The following is a 24,806-nucleotide window of genomic DNA, read 5'->3' as shown; positions in this document are numbered from 1 at the left end:
AGCATTGCCTTTAGATTGTTTAACTTGGGTCAAACGTTTTGGGTAGCCTCCCACAAGCTCCCACAATAAGTTGGGTGAATTTTGGCCCATTCCTCCTGACAGCGCTGGTGTAACGGAGTCAGGTTTGTAGGCCTCCTTGCTCACACACACTTTTTCAGTTCTGCCCACAAATTTTCTATGGGATTGAGGTCAGGGCTTTGTGATGGCCACTCCAATACCTTGACTTTGTTGTCCTTAAGCCATTTTGCCACAACTTTGGAAGTATGCTTGGGGTCATTGTCCATTTGGAAGACCCATTTGCGACCAAGCTTTAAGTTCCTGACTGATGTCTTGATATGTTGCTTCAATATATCCACATAATTTTCCTCCCTCATGATGCCATCTATTTTGAAGTGCACCAATCCCTCCTGCAGCAAAGCACCCCCACAACATGATGCTGCCACCCCTATGCTTAATTTACGGTTGTGATAGTGTTCTTTGGCTTGCAAGCCTCCTATTTTTTTCTCCAAACATAATGATGGTCATTATGGCCATACAGTTCTATTTTTGTTTCATCAGACCAGAGGACATTTCTCCAAAAAGTATGATCTTTATCCCATGTGCAGTTGCAAACCATAGTCTGGCTTCTTTATAGCGGTTTTGGAGCAGTGGCTTCTTCCTTGCTGAGCGGCCTTTCAGGTTATGTCGATATAGGAGTCGTTTTACTGTGGCTATAGATACTTTTGTACCTGTGTCCTCCAGCATCTTCACAAGGTCCTTTGCTGTTGTTCTGGGATTGATTTTCACTTTTCGCACCAAAGTACGTTCATCTCTAGGAGACAGAACGCGTCTCCTTCCTGAGCGGTATGATGGCTACGTGGTCCACAATTTTTGAGGTATTGTCTGATTTCTTTTGATTTTCCCATGATGTCAAGCAAAGAGGCACTGAGTTTGTAGGTAGGCCTTGAAATACACCCACAGATACACCTCCAATTTACTCAAATGATGTCAATTAGCCTATCAGAAGCTCTAACTTCTCAAGGGCCAGTGGGACGATTTCGTCCCACCTACGTAACAGCCAGTGGAATCCCGTGGCGCGTTATTCAAATACCTTAGAAATGCTATTACTTCAATTTCTCAAACATATGACTATTTTACACCATTTTAAAAACAAGACTCTCGTTAATCTAACCACACTGTCCGATTTCAAAAAGGCTTTACAACGAAAGCAAAACATTAGATTATGTCAGCAGAGTACCCAGCCAGAAATAATCAGACACCCATTTTTCAAGCTAGCATATAATGTCACATAAACCCAAACCACAGCTAAATGCAGCACTAACCTTTGATGATCTTCATCAGATGACAATCTTAGGACATTATGTTATACAATACATGCATGTTTTGTTCAATCAAGTTCATATTTATATCAAAAACCAGCTTTTTACATTAGCATGTGACGTTCAGAACTAGCATACCCCCCGCAAACTTCCGGTGAATTTACTAAATTACTCACGATAAACGTTCACAAAAAGCTTAACAATTATTTTAAGAATTATAGATACAGAACTCCTCTATGCACTCGCTATGTCCGATTTTAAAATAGCTTTTCGGTGAAAGCACATTTTGCAATATTCTAAGTAAATAGCCCGGCATCACAGGGCTAGCTATTTAGACACCCACCAAGTTTAGCCCTCACCAAAGTCAGATTTACTATAAGAAAAATGTTATTACCTTTGCTGTTCTTCGTCAGAATGCACTCCCAGGACTTCTACTTCAATAACAAATGTTGGTTTGGTTCAAAATAATCCATAGTTATATCCAAATAGCGGCGTTTTGTTCATGCGTTCACGACACTATCCGAAAGGGTAAAGAAGGGTGACGCGCCCGACGCGTTTCGTGACAAAAAAATTCTAAATATTCCATTACCGTACTTCGAAGCATGTCAACCGCTGTTTAAAATCAATTTTTATGCTATTTTTCTCGTAAAAAAGCGATAATATTCCGACCGGGAATCTCTGTTTTAGTACAAAGAGAGAGAAAATAAAAACATGGGGTCGCCTCGTGCACGCACCTCAGTCTCATTGTCCTCTGATAGACCACTTACCAAAGGCGCTAATGTTTTTCAGCCAGGGGCTGGAATTACATCATTCAGCTTTTTCCCGGGTTCTGAGAGCCTATGGGAGCCGTAGGAAGTGTCACGTTACAGCAAAGATCCTCAGTTTTCAATAAAGAGAGTCAAGAAGAACAAGAACTTGTCAGACAGGCCACTTCCTGTAAGGAATCTTCTCAGGTTTTTGCCTGCCATATGAGTTCTGTTATACTCACAGACACCATTCAAACAGTTTTAGAAACTTTAGGGTGTTTTCTATCCAAAGCCAATAATTATATGCATATTCTAGTTTCTGGGCAGTAGTAATAACCAGATTAAATCGGGTACGTTTTTTATCCGGCCGTGTAAATACTGCCCCCTAGCCCTAACAGGCTAAACCCATGACCAAATTTTCTAGAATTTTCCAAGCTGTTTAAAGGCACAGTCAACTTAACTTCTGACCCACTGGAATTGTGATACAGTGAATTCTAAGTTAAATAATCTGTCTGTAAACAATTGTTGGAAAAATTACTTGTGTCAAGCACAAAGTAGATGTCCTAACCGACTTGCCAAAACTATAGTTTATAACAAGAAATGTGTGGAGTGGTTGAAAAACAAGTTTTCATGACTCCAACCTAAGTGTATGGAAACTTCCGACTTCAACTGTATCATGCTTTGGGATAAAACTCTTCATTTGCTTTTTATTCATTTGGACTGCTTTCTTAAATGCAGTTGTAACCTCTAGCGTTCAGACCACTAGCGTACTCTGGGGATGAGAATAAGTCAGGCACGCTGTTAGATGCTTCTCTCTGAGGACCCTTCGGGCAGGTCCTAGGGGACCATTAGACGCAGAGTATTGATTTGGAGGGCTGGAGGAATTATACTGTGGCTGTGTCTCAATACTCTGAAGTAGCTTCCTCTCCTTTAACTGTACCAATCTGAAAACACAGGCTACAGGCTGTAGGTCAAAACAATCAGGAAAGGACACAAGGAGAAGAAGCCACTTTAGACTATTGAGGTAATGTAGAGCTAAGGCAGTAGGTGCTTATGGCCTGGTGGGCAATGTGACTATAAAAAAGACAGCCATTAAGGAGTCAGTCACTGTAAAATTAGCACAGGGGTCAGTCACTGTAAAACCTCTTTCTCTGCCAGATAGATCAATATTTGCTTCTTCATTAAAAGGGCTTCTTTCCAGTTATTGGTCTTGATGATACCTGACAAAGACCGTTATAGGTGAAATGGTCCCGTGTCATTAACTCATGTGAAGGTCATGCTGGGGAACAGTGAGCAGAAAGACCAAGAACTTGACTGCCAGTGGATACAAGATATTTAGAAGTTAATAGGAATGAATGAGTTACTGTGTGACCTTTGTCCTTTAACCCTGCAGCTCCAGGATGCCCTGAAGTGCCAGCAATGCCAGAAACAGTTTAGGTCCAAGGCTGGACTCAACTACCATACAATGGCTGAGCACAGCAGCAAGGTAAACACACATGCGCACACACACAAACAAACACAAACACACACACAACCAAAGTTGATTGATATACTAGTCAGAAACTATCCGTTTTGAAAGTAACCGTTGGAGTTTAATTTGCAACATGTTACAGTGGAGGGAGCTCTGTTGTGAGTTCCTAGCAAGTAGGCGTGAGTGATTGATTTGGGATTGTGCGTGGTATGGCAGACAATTGAAGGGTCCTTCTCCTGACTTCTATTTTTTTGGCTGTTTTATAGCTCATTTCATGCTTTTGTTCACATTTTGCCATGAAGCTGAGAGAAAGTTTTGCAGTTTTAAAAGTAACTTCCTGCTAATTTACATATTTTGGAAAGGGGCCTCGGGGCATGTCCCCTGCATGCCCGTTTGGTAATCCTGCCCTGGTCAAAGAGGTTACACCTCTGACCCAGTGACCTACTACACTACTACCTACCTAGAACTGTTGAGTGACCAATATAGACACCTCTGAACAACATAGACACCAAGGGCTCTGTTATCAGCTGGCATTAAGTATCAAACGGACATTCAATTTTCCAGCCCTAACGCCAGGTTCAGCAATTTACCTGTTTTATATCAGCTCACTTGCACTCACATGGGAGGGGTGGACATATTTGAGGTGTGTCCTTAAAAAAACACAATCCAAAGTGATAATTTCAGACAGCGCTGGTTTTAGCGGTAACACACAATGCCCATATTCACATGGAACAAGAGTAGCCTAATCTTCTTTTAGTGCATGTATACTTACTAACTGTAAGAGGTGCGTAACTGGCTGCAGGGAAGTCAGGCGCAGGAGAGCAGAACTGGGTAATAACCGGAGCAGTTTAATGAGGCAAAACCAACGGTACCCAGAACAACAACATATGGGTTGAAATAAGGGTTGAAATATCAGAAGTGCACATACACTTTACAACAAACAATTCCACACACAGACATGGGGGGAACACAGGGTTATATACACGTCAAGTAATGAGGGGATGTAAACCAGGTGTGTGGGAAAACAAGACAAAACAAATGGAAAATGAAAGGTGGATCGGCGATGGCTAGAAGACCGGTGACGTCGACCGCCGAACGCCGCCCGAACAAGGAGAGGAACGGACTTCGGTGGAAGTCATGAGAGTACCCCCCCCTTGACCGCGCGCCGACACCGGCCTCGGGGACAACCCGGAGGGCGAGGTGCAGGGTGATCCAGACGGAGACGGTGGAACTCCCGCAGCATTGAAAGGTCCAACACGTACTCTATCGGAACCCAGCATCTCTCCTCCGGACCGTACTCCTCACACTCCACGAGGTACTGAAGGCCCCTCCCCGACGCATCGAGTCCAGTATAAATCGAACTGAATACGCCGGGGCCTTCAGGGGGCGGAGGAACCTCCCGCACCTCAGACTCCTGGAGCGGACCAGCCACCACCGGTCTGAGGAGAGACACATGGAACGAGGGGTTAATACGGTAATCGGGGGGAAGCTGTAACCTGTAACGCACCTCGTTCAGTCTCCTCAGGACTTTAAACGGCCCCACAAACCACAGACCCAGCTTCCGGCAGGGCAGGCGGAGGGGCAGGTTTTGGGTCGAGAGCCAGACCCGGGCACCGGGCCTCACTGCGGTGATGGTCTGCGCTGGCTTTCTGGCGCAGTACGGTGCGCTGAAGGTGAACATGGGCGGTGTTCCATGTCTCCTCCGTGCGCTGGAACCAGTCGTCCACCGCAGGAGCCTCGGTCTGAATCTAATGCCAAGGAGCCAGAACCGGCTGATACCCCAGTACGCACTGGAAGGGGGAGAGGTTAGTGGAGGAGTGGCGAAGTGAGTTCTGGGCCATCTCTGCCCAGGGCACGAATGCCGCCCACTCCCCCGGCCGGTCCTGGCAATAAGACCACAGAAACCTACCCACATCCTGATTAACTCTCTCCACCTGCCCGTTACTCTCGGGGTGAAAATCCTCAGGCACCCCGTAGTGCCGGAAGACGTGAGTGAACAAGGCCTCAGCAGTCTGTAGGGCCGTAGGGAGACCAAACGGTCCACAACGACCAGGATCGTGGTGTTACCTTGTGAGGGGGAGATTTGTGAGAAAATCTATCGACAGGTGAGACCATTGCCGTTGTGTAACTTAACTCTGGGCAGGTGCCTAGGAGCCTTACACTGGGCGCACACCGAGCAGGAGGAAACATAAACCCTCACATCCTTGGCCCAGGTGGGCCACCAGTACTTCCCACTCAAACAGCGCACTGTCCGACCGATACCTGGATGACCAGAGGGTGACGTGTGAGCCCAATAGATCAGCCGGTCACGGGCAGCAGACGGAACGTACAGACGCCCAGCGGGACGCTGGAGGGGAGCGGGCTCTGCACGTAACGCCTGCACAATGTCCGCATTCAGCTCCCATACTACCGGCGCCACCAGGCAAGAGGCCGGGAGTATGGGGGTGGGATCCATGGGCCGCTCCTCTGTGTCATACAGCCGGGACAGTGCATCTGCCTTGACATTCTAGGAACCTGGTCTGTACGAAAGGGTGAAAACAAAATGGGTTAAACACATGGCCCACCTTGCCTGGCGTGGATTCAGTCTCCTTGCTGCCCGGATGTACTCCAGATTGTGATGGTCAGTCCAGATGAGAAAAGGGTGTTTAGCCACTTCAAGCTAATGTCTCCACGCCTTCAAAGCCTTGATGACAGCCAACAGCTCCTGGTCCCCCACGTCATAGTTTCGCTCCACTGGGCTGAGCTTCCTCGAGAAGAAGGCACAGGGGCGGAGCTTCAGTGGCGTACCCGAGCGCTGAGAGAGCACGGCTCCTATCCCAGCCTCGGACGCGTCCACCTCCACTGTGAACGCCAAAGAGGGATCCGGATGGGCCAGCACGGGAGCCGAGGTAAACAGGGCCCTCAGTTGAACAAAAGCCCTATCCGCCTCCGCTGACCACTGCAACCGAACCGGACCCCCCTTCAGCAGTGAGGTAATGGGAGCCGCTACCTGACCAAAACCCCGGATAAACCTCCGGTAGTAATTGGCAAACCCAAGAAAACGCTGCACCTCCTTTACCAAGGTGGGAGTCGGCCAATTACGCACGGCTGAAAGGCAGTCACTCTCCATCTCCACCCCTGAGGTGGAAATGCGGTATCCTAGGAAGGAGACGGACTGCTGTAAGAACAGGCATTTCTCAGCCTTGACATACAGGTCATGCTCCAACAGTCGACCAAGCACCCTGCGCACCAAGGACACATGCTCGGCGCGAGCAGCGGAGTATATCAGAATGTCATCGATATACACCACTACACCCTGCCCATGCAGGTCCCTGAAAATCTCGTCCACAAAGGCTTGGAAGACTGATGGAGCATTCATCAACCCGTACGGCATGACGAGGTACTCATAATGCCCTGAGGTGGTACTGAACGCTGTCTTCCACTCATCTCCCTCCCGGATACGCACCAGGTTGTAAGCACTCCTGAAATATAGTTTCGTGAAGAAGCACGCCCCGTGCATTGACTCAATCGCTGTGGCTATGAGAGGTAGCGGGTAACTGTACCTCACAGTGATCTGGTTAAGAGCTCGATAGTCAATACATGGGTGCAGACCTCCCTTCTTCTTCACAAAAAAGAAACTTGAGGAGGCAGGTGAAGTAGAGGACTGAATGAACCCCTGACGCAGGGATTCGGAGACATATGTTTCCATAGCCGCCGTCTCCGCCTGTGACGGGATACACATGACTCCTGGGAAGTGCGGCGTCTACCAGGAGATTTATCGCACAATCCCCCGATGATGGGGTGGTAATTGAGTCGCCTTCTTTTTGGAGAAGGCGACAGCCAAATCGGAATATTCGGGGGGAATGCGCACGGTGGAGACCTGGTCTGGACTTTCCACCGTAGTAGCACCAACAGAAACCCCTAAACACCTCCCTGAGCACTCTCGCGACTACCTCGTGAGAGCCCTCCGTTGCCATGAAACAGTGGGGTCATGACAGGCTAACCAGGGTAGGCCTAACACCACGGGAAACGCAGGAGAGTCAATGAGGAAGAGACTGATTCTCTCCTTGTGACGCCCCCATGCGTCACCATGCCCAGGGGAGCGGTGGCCTCCCTAATCAACCCTGAACCCAATGGTCGACTGTCTAAGGCGTGAACTGGGAAGGGCATAGCCACTGGAACAATGGGGATCCCTAAACTATGGGTGAATGATCTGTCTATGAAATTCCCAGCCGCGCCTGAATCGACGAGCGCCTTATGCTGGGAATGCGGGGAAAACTCAGGAAAAGTAACATACAAAAACATGTGCAACAGAGGGCTCTGGGTGAGAATGGTGCCGGCTCACCTTTGGTGACGCCAGAGTGCCCTGCCTGCTGCCTCGACCTCCAGAGGAACCAACCAGGCACCGACCGGCAGTGTGACCTCTGCGGCCACAGATGGTGCACGTGACGGAACCTCCTCCGGTCTCCCTAAGCGCAGCACCTCCCAGCTCCATGGGCATCGGAGCGGTGGTGCTGGGGGATGGAACCAACAGACCCCGCTCTGGATGTCCGCGGGTAGGCAGCAGGTTATCCAGCCGAATGGACAGGTCCACCAGCTGCTCGGTGGAGGGTGGTGTCCCTGCAGGCCAACTCTCGACGGACGTCCCCGCGCAAACTGCAGCGATAGTGGTCGATCAGGGCCCTGTCTTTCCATCCCGCGCCGGCGGCCATGGTCCGAAAGTCCATCGCGAACTCCTGGGCGCTCCTTGTCCCCTGCCTCAGATGGAAGAGACGTTCACCTGCCGTGGTCGAAGACTGCCCAGATGCGGCGGGTGAAATCCTCGAAATGGTCCAGCACCGCATCTCCTTCTACCCACACGGCGTTGGTCCACTCCAGGGCTTTCCCCGAGAGGCACGAGACGAGGGCGGACACCCTCTCACAGCCCGAAGGAGCAGGGTGGATGGTTGCCAGGTATAGATCCATCTGCAACAGGAATCCCTGGCAGCGTGCAGCCGTCCCATCGTACTCCCGGGAAGGGCGAGACGAATCCCACTGGGACCGGGTGCAGGGGGGGGGGCGAGTAGTGGAGACCGTGGTTGTGCTGGTGGAGGCGCTGGAGGAACTCCCTGTCTCTCCCAGCGGTCCATGGTTTGGACAACGCGGTCCATGGCGGAGCCGAGATGGTGGTGCTCCCGGACCCGCTTCTCGACCTCTATACCAGGGGCACCTGCTCCTGCTGACTCCATATTCAGGGTGTGGAATTCTGTAAGATGTGCGTAACTCGCTGCAGGGAAGTCAGGCGCAGTAGAGCAGAACTGGGTAATAACCGGAGCAGTTTAATGAGGCAAAACCAACGGCACCCAGAACAACAAAATATGGGTTGAAATAAACCGTCGCAACCAGTCAGAAGTGCACATACACTTTACAACAAGCAATTCCACACACAGACATGGGGGGGAACAGAGGGTTATATACACTTCAAGTAATGAGGGGATGGAAACCAGGTGTGTGGGAAAACAAGACAACACAAAATGAAAGGCGGATCGGCGATGGCCAGAAGACCGGTGACGTCGACCGCCGAACGCTGCCCGAACAAGGAGAGGAACCGACTTCGGCGGAAGTCATGACACTAATGTTTTTTCCTATTACGTTTTTATTGGATTTAAAACCAAGCATATCCTCTTCACCTCGCAATGAAGGCTTTTTTTTGTCCTGCCCAATGTAGTCGCGATGTAGTCAAGACTGTTGATAAAAGGTTTGACTCCTGAGAATGCTTGGAAATAAATCTTAATCACCAAAGCTTGATTAAAATATTACGTTTGAGAGGAGCAAAATAGTGAGCTGACATTCCCTTTTTATCTATGCATTGTAGGCAGGTCCACATTATGTTAGCTATGCAGAGAAAGTTTTGGACATGCGTAAAACACCCTCCATGACGTCCATGCCCATCATGAAACGAGAGATGAGAACCTCGGTACCGGGGAACCTTGTTATTTTCCTGTGACAAAGGCTTGTTCCGTTTCATATGTTCAAAACCCAAGGCCTCCCTTACTGTAGTCTTACTATAACAAAGGCTGGTTCAACAGCAATGCATGTCTTTTTTATCCCAGCAGTTTCATAATATCATTACATTTTACATTTATTTATTGTTGCTGTTTTTTAAAATGTGTTAATTTTATTACAACCAAACTTGTTAAAATTATTCACCTTCCTTCCTGGTTTTATGGTGACAAATCCGTGGCGCGCATGCAATGCAACTCCTGGAGATATGTGAATACGATCTGATCTGTAAAATGGTTCCGATTATATTCATAAAACATATTTGGGAGCTTTATAACGGTGAGTGGACATTCTCCATTTCTCTTTATATTGAATCTATATTGGATCCAGCTACTGTAAAAAGTTTCGAGGATGCGTAAAACCCTCCATAGTCTGCATTATTTTAATATTATATGCCCACGGGGAGAAATGATGGGGCCTGTCAGTGTATTTAAAGCATTTAAACGTTTAAAAATATATATATATATAGAGAATTTGATTAATTATTTGTTCTCTTTTTAGGCCTCATCATTAATTAATTGAATCTTGCTTTTTAACAATGTTTGGCATGTCCATGCTCAGCCATAATGAAATGTACAGTAGGCCTAGCCCTTATCTCAATGTAAATGCTATTGAAGCCATTCAATTACTTAGAACAATGTGGACTGTAAATGGATTCAAGTTAACGTATTTAGCAAAGATGGGATAGGTCTACATTTTGATATTAGGTTTCTGTAGGACATTTAACAAACTATAATGAACATTGGAATTGGATTTGATTCCAAGGAAGTACATAAAAGACCGTAAATACACAACTTGAAGCAACCACATATTGCGCTTTGGAACAGGTTCTGATTGGCCAGTGAGGGGCCAAGCCTCGACACACCCACAACTTGTTTATTCATGAATAACCAACCCTTTTGCACCAAGTGCCCCAATAATTGTAGTTGTGAAAATAGCTCTTAGATTTACCATTGTGTTTGGTTTGTTAAAATACAGCCCTTAGATTTACCATTGTGTTTGGTTTGTTAAGATTGAGCCCCAAGTATCTACCAGACCCTAAAGTGGGTTTTCACTTCTGACCAATATGGACTTCAACACCCTACCGTGTGCATGTGTCTGGTTTCCCCTGTCAGAAAAAACACCTTGTTTCTTGTGATGGATGGATTGTGTGAAGGGATATAGTTTCAGGAATGAGCAATTTTAGACAGAGTCTCTTGAGAAGGCCATGTACCAAACAATTATAATTGTGGGTAAAAGTACTTAAATGTTTATAAAACATGGGTGTCAAACATACCGTCCATGGGCCAGATCCGACCTGCAAGTGGTTTGAGTAAAAACATTTTTATTTGTATTTTATTTATTTTTCTCAAGGAAATGTTTTATTAATGAACATTGAAATTACTCAAATTAACTTGAAACTGTGTAATAATGATATTGGACCCACAATATGGATCTACGTTTTTAGTCACTCTGCCCAGCTTGCTAACGGTCATCAAAAGGAAAGCTAGACAGTCAGGGAGCATCGACAATTATAACAGCGTTGGATAAACAACAATTTTTTGCACATTTTGACGGCAAGGAAATATATCGTAAAACTTCCATTAAATGCAAAGTCTCAAATAGCCACCTGTCCCTTTTAATAGCCGGGGATCAGCACACATTTCAGCAAATAAACGTCTGTTTTAAATAAATGCTATGTCTAAATGAATAGTTTATGAGTGAACTTCAGTGAGTACCGTAAAGATTGCGCAAAAGAGGATAAAGTAGAGCAACATCATTGGATGAGACAGCAGTCTGGTTTGACATGGTTGAAGGGATAAACATCTATTGGTGAGGTGAAGGTAGCCGCTAAGGGTTGTTAAAACAGAAAAAACATGACGCTTAAGCATAAAGTAATATGCGCTCACGTTGCCCCTAGTGGATGGTATTGAAGGCATCTCTCGACCTCCTGGGGACCTGGACAAATGTCGAACACTGAAGTCTATCTGCAGTGATCCCACTGCAACTACGGCAGATACAAGGCGCAACGAGGCGCAACAAATGAGAGAATGGTGCTGAAACTAAAATCGGGGGTGTATGATAGGCAGCCTAGTCTTTGCAAGTCTGATCTGCAATAGATGTGTTATGTTTATACTGGTAATACTGGTCACAATAAACATTGGTAGTCCTTTCAACATTTTATTGAGCAAAGGTTATGTGCATTAAGGAAATAGATGCCTGGCTCAAATAGAAGCATGTCTCTTATAAGCAGCGCTTGTGTTCAGTGATTGAAGCGAATAAACTCTCAGGCTATTAATTGAAGTAATCAATTTAAAGTGCGGCCCTCCGAACCTCGGTGAAGACCGAATGCGGCCGTGGTCCAAAAGTAATTTGACACCCCTGTTCTAAAAGATGGATTTCTACTATTGTTCTTTTTGGCACAGCTGAAGTTTTGATTGTTCTGATGCACATTACATTATGGCGTTAACTTCCTCAGCGGTTCGTTAAGATATCAACATCCCTCCTGCATTAGTGGAATGCTGCTCCATTAAGTTTGTTAATAATTCAAAACTACTATCTCAAAAAGTATCATTTTACATTTAGCAGAAACTCGTATCCAAAGCATTTAGGGTTAAGTGCCTTGCTCAAGTAGAGAGGCTTATTAATATATTTAAAAACACTTAGTGGACACGGCAACTTGATTTGACAGATTTTTCACCTAGTCATCTCGGGGATTCGAACCAACAACTTTTCATGTTTTTCCTCCCGCCCCATCATAAAATATTAATGAATGAACATGTCCCAAACAGTCTCCTTTGAGAGTGTATGCTAATTTTAGGCCATTAAGATGCACCCGAGCGTGTATCCACAGTTGCATTTCAATCCAGAGTTGTTCTCTCAATATCTGTGACCCACCACCTGGATTCGGACCTACAGTTGAAGTCGGAAGTTTACAAACTCTTAGGTTGGAGTCATTAAAACTTGTTTTTCAACCACTCCACAACTTTCTTGTTAACAAACTATAGTTTTGGCAAGTCGGTTAGGACATCTACTTTATGCATGACACAAGTAATTTTTTCAACAATTGTTTAAAGACAGATTATTTCACTTATAATTCACTGAATCACAATTCGAGTGGGTCAGAAGTTTACATACACTAAGTTGACTGTGCCTCTAAACAGCTTGGAAAATTCCAGAAAATGATGTCATGGCTTTAGAAGCTTCTGATAGGCTAATTGACATCATTTGAGTCAATTGGAGGTGTACCTGTGGATGTATTTCAAGGCCTACCTATAAACTCATTGCCTCTTTGCTTGACATCATGGGAAAATCAAAAGAAATCAGCCAAGACCTTAGAAAATAAATTGTATACCTTCACAAGTCTGGTTCATCCTTAGGAGCAATTTCCAAATGCCTGAAGTTACCACGTTCATCTGTACAAACAATAGTACGCAAGTATAAACACCATGGGACCACACAGCCATCATACCGCTCAGGAAGGAGACGCGTTCTGTCTCCTAGAGATGAAAAGTGCAAATCAATCCCAGAACAACAGCAAAGGACCTTGTGAAGATGCTGGAGGAAACGGGTACAAAGGTATCTATATCCACAGTTAAACAAGTCCTATATCGACATAACCTGAAAAGTCGCTCAGCAAGGAAGATGCCACTGCTCCAAAACCACCATAAAAACGCCAGACTACGGTTTGCAACTGCACATGGGGACAAAAATCTTACTTTTTGGAGAAATGTCCTCTGGTCTGATGAAACAAAAATAGAACTGTATGGCCATAATGACCATCATGTTTGGAGGAAAAAGGTGGAAGCTTGCAAGCCGAAGAACACCATCCCAACCGTGAAGCACCGGGCTGGCAGCATCATGTTGTGGGGGTGCTTTGCTGCAGGAGGGACTGGTGCACTTCACAAAATAGATGGCATCATGAGGGAGGAAAAGTATGTGGATATATTGAAGCAATATCTCAAGACATCAGTCAGGAACTTAAAGCTTGGTCGCAAATGGGTCTTCCAAATGGACAATGGCCCCAAGCAAACTTCCAAAGTTGTGGCAAAATGGCTTAAGGACAACAAAGTCAAATTATTGGAGTGACCATCACAAAGCCCTGACCTCAATCCTATAGAAAATCTGTAGGCAGAACTGAAAAAGCGTGTGCGAGCAAGGAGGCCTTTAAACCTGACTCAGTTACACCAGCTCTGTCAGGAGGAATGGGCCAAAATTCACCCAACTTATTGTGGGAAGCTTGTGGAAGGCTACCTGAAACGTTTGACCCAAGGTAAACAATTTAAAGGCAATGCTACCAAATACTAATTGAGTGTATGTGAACTTCTGACCCACTGGGAATGTGATTAAAGAATTAATAGCTGAAATAAATAATTCTCTCTACTATTATTCTGACATTTCACAATCTTAAAATAAAGTGGTGACCTAAGACAGGGAATTTTTACTAGGATTATTTCTCAGGAATTGTAAAAAACTGAGTTTAAATGTATTTGGCTAAGGTGTATGTAAACTTCCGACTTCAACTGTATGTAGTAAAATTTGAAATTGTGTTTTTTACATTGGATGAAAGTATACACTCAGAGCTAGAAAATGGTATATCATACACTGCAGTTGAGGAATAATGGGAAAGTAATTCTGCTTTGAATGTTGATAAACTTGTAACCCCACTTTTGAGAAAATGGCCTTTGAATGTTTTGGTACACCTACTGGAGAGCTCTTCTTTGTCTACACCCATTCATCATAGTTCACACCCTCTTAGTCCGTAGCCCCACCCATCTCTTTAAGAACTCACATGTGAGGCCATGTGCTAAACAGAGTGAATAAGGTAGTGTAGTAAACAACCAAAGATTTCAAGACTAAAAGTGGTGAAAGTAGTAGAAAAAAGTAGCAGTAAAAACACACTCTCGTCCTTAGCCTATATCCTAATCTAACTTTGGTGCAGGTCATGTTGCTCTTCACATTACCATCTCTGGTAAACACACACTATGTCAAATAAAATCAACTTTTATTTGTCACATGCCCAAATTTGGCCCATGGGTGGTTTTATTTGGCCCCCTAAGTTTTCTGAGCAGCCAAACATTATCCGCGGCTGAATCTAGTTGATGATCCCTGGTGTAAACGGTACTGTGAAATGGTTACTTGCATAGTGGAGTCTTTTGTTTAGACATATCGCTTGCTAGCTAACTAAACGATGAACCGTAATCCCAACTCTAATGCCACGTTAAAAACAACTGGGAACTCAGAAATGTCTGACTTCTGACTTCAGTGAGTTCAAAACAACTGGGAACTTGGGAAAAAAAACAAGCTCCGACTGGGAAAAATACATTTGAACGGTCATCCTACTCGGAATTCCAACTCATGAGCTCCGACTTTCCGACCTGAAGATCACTGACATCATGATTTGACCAAGGCCTTTCCAAGTTTCCAGTTGTTTTGAACACGGCAATACTACCATGCACCATGCATGAATATGCAGGTAGCTAAAGCTATCAACTAGGTTCAATGCTAGCTAGCTAACATAAGGCTATAACTAGGTTCAATGCTGGCTAGCTAACATAAGGCTATAACTAAGAATGCAAATGGTTTTCTGAGATACAAAAACTATTACTAGACAGATCATATGTAACTTAAGCTAGCTAATGTTACCTAGCTAGCTAACAATATGCTTTCACTTGCAATGAAAACGACTTTCTGACTAAATTTGAAACGTATAATATCTGAAAATGTAGCTAGACTCTTACCTGTATAAATTGATGAATGCTTATCCGTCTCTGTCATGGATGCCATGGTTGCCATTTTTTTTGAAGATGTGATCTGGAGTCAGGTGTTTTATACAACAACCTACTGTATTCTTTTTTTCGACTCTATGCAGTTGGTAGTCATCTATCTGCTTCCACCGAGCATTCCATTGATTTCAAAACTCGGTCAACAACACTGTTGATCGCCGTTTCTTCCCCATCACTGTCATCAGAAGACCCTACAATGTCTGGTTCAGTGAAAATGTTTTTACCTAAATCAGGGATTTCCTCATCGTCTGATTAATTTTCAGAGTCAGCAACCGTCCTCCAGAAAGTAGTCCGTCACAACTTCAGGGTAGTAATGTTGAGAGCAGTAGCAACACTTCTTCATGATATTTTTCAAAAACAGCCGTGGTAGAAAGGATTATCTACATATACTGAGCTGCTCATGTTATAGACAGAAGCATGTTACATGGCAGACCAATCCAAACTCATCTCTCGGCATGTCCAGCCCATCCATGATCTCAGCCAATCATGGCTAGCAGGAAGGTTCCTGTAATTTCCTGTGGCTTAAACAACTAGGCTCGTAATTGAACTATTTTATTTGTATTAACAGGTGGCATACAGGTTTGTTATTAAGGCACATGAAGGTTCACATGATCCAGAAGGCATTTCTGACAAAAAACGCATTTTGATCCAAAAAAAAAAAACAGGCTTCTCTTGTGAAGTAGTGACATGTGACATACGCCTAGCTTCTTGAAACGAGTCACATATGCACTTAATCACTGCCCAAATCTGTAGCCCCCCTCCCCTTTCCTCCTCTCTCTGGCTGTGCTGTCAGCTGCTGTTTTTATCAGGCATGTTTTTGGCACTGATAAACACCTTGGTGAAAACATTAGTTTGACAATTGTCATAACATGCATAGAGTAACGGGATTGCCATGAAACCGTTTAATGATTCTGGCATCGCCCGAACGCCTCAGATGGAATTCACATTTTCCAGGCCTGATTTAGGAGGGGGAGGTGTTTTGAGGGGATAGAACACTTGTCTGACGCTGTGTTTTCCCCCCCTCAGGCTTTGGGGAGCGAGGACCAGATGGGGGACGGGCAAGAAGAGAGAGAGAGGCTGCGCAGAGTGCTCAAACAGATGGGACGAATCAAGTGTCCTAGGGAGGTATGTACTCTCTCCTCCAACTGGGCACAGACGTCAGTTCAATGTCTAGTTTGGATTTACATTTGGTTGAGTTGTCAACTAATGTTAAATCAACTAAAATGTTCACCATGTCACTGGATTTAGGTTGGGTGAAAAAAATACAAATTTCCCTTTCTTTTTCAAATCCAATCAGTATTCCACATTAATTCAACGTCAAATTTTTTTGGTTGAAATTACATGGAATCGACGTTGATTCAACAAGTTCTTTCTTTCTCTCTCTTTTCTGTACCCCCACTTCTTTTGCTATCTTCTCCAATTGTATTCAATTTTCTTCTCTATTTCTGCTGAAAACTCCTCCATCTCCATTTACCCCTCTCTCTCTTTCTCTCCTTCCTTTTTCGCTCCCTCCTCTCCTCTGTCTTTCTTGTTATTCTGCCCAAACATACATCAACACTCTGTTATCAATTCCTCACACTACAGTGCAGAGAGGGGAAGAGGGAGGGCTGCAGAGACAGAGACATTTACAATAACCTCTCTTCTTCCATGGACATGTTCAAACTTTCCTCCATTTCTATCTCCATTCTTATGTCAAACAACCTCCTGAGAAAAATATGTTTATGTTAATTAGACTATATAAAAAATGTTAGATGAATAGTAGACACAATGTGATGCTTGCCTTCGTTAGACAAATCCATACTCCGCTCCACCAACCTGATTTCCAGGCTAATGTGAATATTCTATTTCTCCCTTTTTAAATGTTGCACACACATACAGAGCTGCTCAGCCCATTTTTTCAGTCTGATGGGATACCAGTACCATCAGAAGCGCTGTGGCAGAGAGCTATCAGAGGAGGACAAAATTGTATTTCTGTGTCAGCACTGTGGGAAGACCTACCGCTCTAAGGCTGGCAGAGACTACCACCTCCGCACTGAACACCCCACCACTACCAACAATACCACCGGCAGAGGGGTACGAGAGAGCTGAACGGTTTTGTTTACTATTATATTATTATGACTAGTGTGTCTTGAAATGTCATATATGCTGTTAATTATGGAAATGACTTACATCTGGTTCGTTCAGCCATTCCTATGGCAGAAATGTATGTAGAAAGAATGGGGGTTTGGGATGAAAGACGAAAATAAGGTCAGGTTAACACAGGCTTAGGAGATATGTTTTGTTCTATGAGATAATCAGTCAGTCAACATGACCTTTATGTTATGTTCTATGAGATAATATTAGTCAGTCAACATGACCTTTATGTTATGTTCTATGAGATAATATCAGTCAGTCAACATGACCTTTATGTTATGTTCTATGAGATAATATCAGTCAGTCTACATGACCTTTATGTTATGTTCTATGAGATAATATTAGTCAGTCAACATGACCTTTATGTTATGTTCTATGAGATAATATTAGTCAGTCAACATGACCTTTATGTTATGTTCTATAATATCAGTCAGTCAACATGACCTTTATGTTATGTTCTATGAGATAATATCAGTCAGTCAACATGACCTTTATGTTATGTTCTATGAGATAATATCAGTCAGTCAACATGATCTTTATGTTATGTTCTATGAGATAATATCAGTCAGTCAACATGACCTTTATGTTATGTTCTATGAGATAATATTAGTCAGTCAACATGACCTTTATGTTATGTTCTATAATATCAGTCAGTCAACATGACCTTTATGTTATGTTCTATGAGATAATATCAGTCAGTCAACATGACCTTTATGTTATGTTCTATGAGATAATATCAGTCAGTCAACATGACCTTTATGTTATGTTCTATGAGATAATATCAGTCAGTCAACATGACCTTTATGAATGATGAAGTCTTCATGCGCTTGTTTTGATTAAATAAATGCTCCGAATTCACAGAAAGTGACGTTATCTGATGAAGATTATCTCATAGTACAAAACGTATAAGATCTCCTGAGCCTGTGTTTTACCACACACCTTATTTTCTGCATTTATCCCCATTGTTTTTGAAACCATTCATTCCCCCATAGGCTTTGGCCAACGAGCCATGGCAGAGTTATGCCTACAAAAAGTTACAATTGCTCTCCATTCCCTATCCTCTCGTCCTTTATTACACCCATAGTCATTGTTTGAATCGCTGTGAATCCTCTTCTCATTGGTCTCTGACTGGGCTGTGTCCCTCCTCTCTTCCAGATGAGAACAGAGGAGTCACAGCCTGCAGGAAGGAGGGAACAGAACCACATGGAGAGAGAGAGGAAGGAAAAAGAAAAGTGTCAGGAGTTGTCTGCGGGTAGGGAGAAGGATGGGAGAGAGAGGGAGAGAGAGGGGCTGGGGGAGGACTTTGAGAGGACTCCTAGTGGTAGGGTGAGACGTCGGTCTGCTCAGGTAGCAGTGTTCCACCTGCAGGAGATAGCAGAGGATGAACTGGCCAAGGACTGGGGCACAAAGCGTCGCATCAAAGATGACCTGGTACCGGACAGCAAGAGGGTAAGACACACACAGGTACACACACACACACACCCACACACACTTAACATGTGGCCCCTGTCTTCCTCCCCCAGTTGAACTACACTCGTCCTGGTCTTCCCAAGTTCAGTCCCAAGCTGCTGGAGAGCTGGAAGAATGAGGTCAAAGAGAAAGGCTTCATCTGCTGCTCCAACGGAGTAAGAATCTCTGGACAACCTGTTCTGTACATTAAACCCCTCTCAGATAAATCCTGTAATCCAGTTGCTTTTATACATTTCAGTGCTGTAAATTCTGAGCTCAACAGTCTCTAAAAATGAACAAGTTCATGTTTATAAGGCAGAGTTTCCTATTGTTGTGTCTCAGTTATTGTTCCTCTCTGTTTTTAGAGCTGTGAAGCTGTTTACTCCAGTGTGTCCGGACTCAAAGCTCATCTAGCCAACTGTAACCAGGTAGGACCATCAGGACCTTAAATGGATAAAAAAATATCTGACCCTGTATCACCCTGTTGAGTTCAGGGACAACTTGTTCCTTCACTTGACTGGGGTATGTTTCTGTGTGCTGCAGGCAGAGGGCGATGCAGGGAAGTACACCTGCTTACTGTGCCAGAAGGAATTCAGCTCAGAGAGTGGTGTCAAATACCACATCAGCAAGACCCACTCACAGGTGAGACGAACATACAGTCCCTTACAGGTGGGCCTGATATACCCACTCCAGGTGAGACGAACATACAGTCCCTTACAGGTGGGCCTGATAGACACACTCACAGGTGAGACGAACATACAGTCCCTTACAGGTGGGCCTGATAGACACACTCACAGGTGAGACGAACATACAGTCCCTTACAGGTGGGCCTGATATACCCACTCACAGGTGAGACGAACATACAGTCCCTTACAGGTGGGCCTGATAGACACACTCACAGGTGAGACGAACATACAGTCCCTTACAGGTGGGCCTGATATACCCACTCACAGGTGAGACGAACATACAGTCCCTTACAGGTGGGCCTGATAGACACACTCACAGGTGAGACGAACATACAGTCCCTTACAGGTGGGCCTGATAGACCCACTCACAGGTGAGACGAACATACAGTAGCTTACAGGTGGGCCTGATAGACACACTCACAGGTGAGACGAACATACAGTCCCTTACAGGTGGGCCTGATATACCCACTCACAGGTGAGACGAACATACAGTCCCTTACAGGTGGGCCTGATAGACACACTCACAGGTGAGACGAACATACAGTCCCTTACAGGTGGGCCTGATATACCCACTCACAGGTGAGACGAACATACAGTCCCTTACAGGTGGGCCTGATAGACACACTCACAGGTGAGACGAACATACAGTCCCTTACAGGTGGGCCTGATAGACACACTCACAGGTGAGACGAACATACAGTCCCTTACAGGTGGGCCTGATAGACCCACTCACAGGTGAGACGAACATACAGTAGCTTACAGGTGGGCCTGATATACACACATTTTAAAACACACAGGTGGATGTCATACACCTGTAGTAACATGTAGTTGAATGTTTTCCCCTCAACATTATCATATGTTACAGAACTGGTTCCGAGCCTTCAGCCACATGGTGCCCAGCAGCAGCAGACCGCCAGACAACCAAGAGAAAACGGAGGTTAATAATGGAGCCACCATGGGAAAGAAGAGAGGCCGCAAGCCAAAAGAGCACCCCCCTGAGGCCACCCCCGTCCAAACAAAGACTATTTTCAGCACCACCCAAAACTCAGCCCCCACCCTGAACATGGCTCAGGCCCAGAACCCGGTCCCGACAGAGAGAGGGAACCCAGGGAGCCTGACGCTAAACAGACAGCCCAACCAACCCACCACACGGAGGAGTAAGCTCAAGTGGGTGCCCCCTCCCTCCGAGTAGCTCTGCTTTCAACCCAAGAGCCAGAGAGGCTATGTCTATCTATCCACATTACGCCAGTAAGCTCAAGGATGTTTTGGATACCTCAAGGATTGGCGGACAGAGAACAAAACTAAAAACGACTGCACTCAGATCTTTGTGTTTTAACATTAAATATACTGTATACAGTTTGTCTACTGGTATATGTTGATATGACAGTCATTTTATTTAGTTTCCTCCATTCCATTTCCAAGCATCATTTAAGTTAACTATTGACAACAGGGGTTCATTGTAATCAAAGTTATAATCCTACTCTGTGTAAAAATATATTTTTCTAAACAAAAGTAGTATTTCAAATTAATGTTGGCATATTCCCTCTACATGTCTTTAGATTCATGTTGTGTTTGAGAGATTTTTCAAAGGATATTCTATTAGGATAGTGAGGTGCTGCTAGTGATTATTTTAATGGATATACTGTGTACTGTGTATATATACTATATCTATCTATTTACAGTATATACTCAAAGCAATGACGTCATCCCTCTTTTTTAACGCAGGAAGGTCAAATTTGGTCTAAAGCGATCACACTCCTTTTCATTTTTGTTGTTTTACACTTTGGCATCTTTTGTTTGTTTTTATTGTGGCAGCTGAATGTCGGATTAGAGTTTTTTTTTTATCAGACTGCAGTGCAATATGCTAATTTGTTTTTGTCTCTTTGTTTTCTTTGGCTTTTCTTTTCAAAGTAGTGAAAGACCACACTGTAACGCATACATCAAATTCTTTACTGTGTTCTGATGCTCTGGCTAAGCTACATAGTTAGTCTTTGTTTCAACTACACTGAAATGTAGGAAATTAGCAACATTTTCACAATATGATATGAGATTTTATCGAATTTTGGTGACAGTAATTAGACCTTGGTGGGGCATATGATTGGGGATGTTAACGCAAACATTTCTACAGTAAAATCTATATCTACACCCAAGCAATGTAAACAGCATATCCACAAAGTTTGAAGATGTGTAGATTTTGTTTAATATAGGTTTCGCCATTGGAGCTCATAGTCTGAATTAAATGTGGGAATGTTGTCGTAATAGGTTCCCATTAAAATGGACAAAAATAGCTTTTTTGCAACAACAAAAATTCTCAAGCTACAATTTTCCTAGGACTGTCTGGGAGTCGGGAGGGGAAAACTGAGAGGTGTGGAACTCTCTTTGTTAGTGGTGTATTAACCAATTTACCCTTAACCAATTTAGCCTGGTGATGTCACCAGGCAAGCCGAAACTCCCGCCCATGCAAACCTGCTGATTAGAAGGTCCTGTGTAAATTGAATTTTCTAACAGTAACTATCAGGAAATAACACTGATCAAATGTTTTTCACACATTTACAGTGTTAGTTTCATCAGCTGTGGTACAATATGATACAAAACACAAGAGGAAGTGAATTTTGACTGCACTAGGCCTTTAAATAATTCAGAAAAGGGAGCTGCAGTTGACTTTTTTAAAATAAAAGTTTAAGTTAGTTTAATCTTTTATGAAACGTAAAAAATAAAAACCTAAAATTAAGGCTTAGATGTAGTTATGTATAAGGACATTTTCCCGGTCATTAAAACACTTGTCTTGCACTTTAACCCTAACCCCTTTCCTCTCTTCCCCCCGTTTTGTCTTTTTGCACATGAAAAGCAAAGAAAAAAAACTTTACGCTCCGGGAAGAAGATGCCCTTAGACACAGATTTATAATCAGCCCTGCCTAAATTTTTACCTTAAGAATTATGGGTAAAGACACAAAACTGACCATAGATCAGCTTCTAAGGGGCAGCTTCACCCTACTCTAACCTAAACTTCCTATATCCAGGACTGTAAAATAAAAAATGTGGTGTCCAGAAATAAGTACATTTAGATATCTGTGCCCCGCTTTCCGACAGGATTCAATGAGTAGATAACAGGGCCACCTTAGTGAATTCAAAACCCTAACTAAGCCATAACTGATCCTCAGAAATGCTAAACATTTTAGACTGTTCTGCCAGTCAACTATTTCAGCGTAAAAGGAAATTACGTTTAAATTAAATGTCTTTAATTTATGAAAATGCTAATGTGCAATCAGCTCATTTTAATATTTTATCTATAATAAATACTTAAAGTAGATAACTTGAATTCACAAAACAATTGTAATAATTTGATTTAAGTAAAATTTTATGAAATGTTTAATGTATATTTATATGAATAGAGCAGAATAGCTTGCTCTCTCAAAGCGGCAGATCTATTTGATAATCACTTGTGTATATTATCTAGTTAATCTGAAAGTAGTGGGAGTTTGTGAAAAGTTTATGGTTACATGGTGCAATTTACTCTGCTTGTTCATCCAGCACAGTTTTTCCAAAAATGTTATTACTTTATAATATGTCCTACAAATACAGGTGCTAAACTCGATGAATCTTAACCATTATGTAAAAATAACATAAATATCACATTTACATAAATATTCAGACACTTTACTCATTACATTGTTGAAGAACCTTTGTCAGTGATTATAGCCTCGAGCTTGGCACACCTGTATTTGGGGAGTTTCTCCCATTCTACCCTGCAGATCCTCTCAAGCTCTGTCAGGTTGGATGGGGAGTCTTGTTGCACAGCTATTTTCAGGTCTCTCCAGAGATGTTTGATCCAGTTCAAGTCCGGGCTCTGGCTGGGCCCCTCTAGGACATTCAGAGACTTGTCCCGGAACCACTACTGCGTTGTCTTGGCTGTGGGCTTAGGGTTGTTGTCCTGTTGGAAGGTGAACCTTCGCCCCAGTCTGAGGTCCTGACCACTCTGAAGCAGGTTTTCATCAAGGATGTCTCTGTACTTTGCTCCATTCATCTTTCCCTCGATCCTGACTAGTCTCCCAGTGCCTGCTGCTGAAAAACATCCCCACAGCATGATGCTGCCACCGCCATGCTTCACTCTAGGGATGGTGTCAGGTTTCCTCCAGACGTGACGCTTGGCATTCAGGCCAAAGAGGTCAATCTTGGTTTCGTCAGACCAGAGACTCTTGATTCTCATGGTCTGGATAGTCCTTTACATGCCTTTTGGCAAACTCCAAGTGGGCTGTCATGTGCCTTTTTCTGAGGCCTGACTTCCGTCAGGCCACTCTACTATAAAGGCCTGATTAGTGGAGTGCTGCAGAGGTGGTTGTCTTTCTGGAAGGTTATCCTATCTCCAGAGGAACTCTAGAGCTCTGTCAGAGTGACCATCGTGGTTCTTGGTCTCCTCCCTGACCAAGGCCCTTCTCCCCCAGGCGCTTCCTACGCGTCTTGGTGGTTCAAACGTCTTCCAATTAAGAATGATGTAGGCCACTGTGTTCTTGGGGACCTTCAATGCTGCAGACATTTTTTTGTACCCTTCCCCAGATCTGTGCCTTGACACAGTCCTGTCTCGGAGCTCTACGGACAATTCCTTCAACATCTTGGCTTGGTTTTTGCTCTGACATGCACTGTCAATCAAGTTGTAGAAACATCTCAAAGATGATCAATGGAAACAGGTTGTACCTGAGCTCAATTTAGAGTCTCATAGCACAGGGTCTGAATACTTATGTAAATAAAGTATGTATGTCGTTACTTTTAATAAATTAGCAAAAAAATCTAAAAACCTGTTTTCACTTTGTCATTATGTGGTATTGTGTGTATATCCATTTTAGAATAGCACAGTAATGTAACAAAATGTGAAAAAAGTCAAGTGGTCTGAAAACTTTCAAAGGCACTGTATCTACTATATATATATATATATATATATATATATATATATATATATATATATATATATACATACATACATACATACATACATACATACATACATACATACATACATACATACACACACACACACACACACACACACACACACACACACACACACAGTACCAGTAAAAAGTTGAGACACCTACTCATTCCAGGGTTTTTATTTTTACTGTTTTTACATTGTAGTATAGTAGTGAAGACATCAAAACTGTGAAATCATGTAAAAACCAAAAAGGTTTTAAACAAATCTAAATATATTTTATATTTGAGAT

At 43.7% G+C, this 24,806-nt stretch overlaps 1 protein-coding gene across 2 annotated transcripts in view; it reads left to right on the top strand.

Moving 5' to 3' along the window:
• LOC106600538 (zinc finger protein 512B) overlaps positions 1-23,251 on the top strand; it is an 85,463-nt gene extending 62,212 nt beyond the window's left edge. For both annotated transcript variants that reach the window (XM_045714901.1, XM_014191962.2), the window contains exons 11-18: positions 3,459-3,551; positions 16,349-16,447; positions 17,201-17,395; positions 18,611-18,904; positions 18,979-19,080; positions 19,270-19,332; positions 19,448-19,546; positions 20,456-23,251. In XM_045714901.1, the coding sequence (XP_045570857.1) occupies positions 3,459-3,551; positions 16,349-16,447; positions 17,201-17,395; positions 18,611-18,904; positions 18,979-19,080; positions 19,270-19,332; positions 19,448-19,546; positions 20,456-20,782 (1,272 nt within the window). In that variant the 3' untranslated portion in view covers positions 20,783-23,251. The remainder of the gene's footprint in view (positions 1-3,458; positions 3,552-16,348; positions 16,448-17,200; positions 17,396-18,610; positions 18,905-18,978; positions 19,081-19,269; positions 19,333-19,447; positions 19,547-20,455) is intronic.
• The last annotated feature ends 1,555 nt before the right edge of the window (positions 23,252-24,806 follow it).

The sequence above is a fragment of the Salmo salar genome, chromosome ssa03 (genome assembly GCF_905237065.1).
Source record: "Salmo salar chromosome ssa03, Ssal_v3.1, whole genome shotgun sequence".
Classification (NCBI taxonomy): Eukaryota; Metazoa; Chordata; class Actinopteri; order Salmoniformes; family Salmonidae; genus Salmo; species Salmo salar.
Note: the sequence above shows the minus strand (reverse complement) of the source record. Positions and strands in the feature narration are given on the sequence as shown.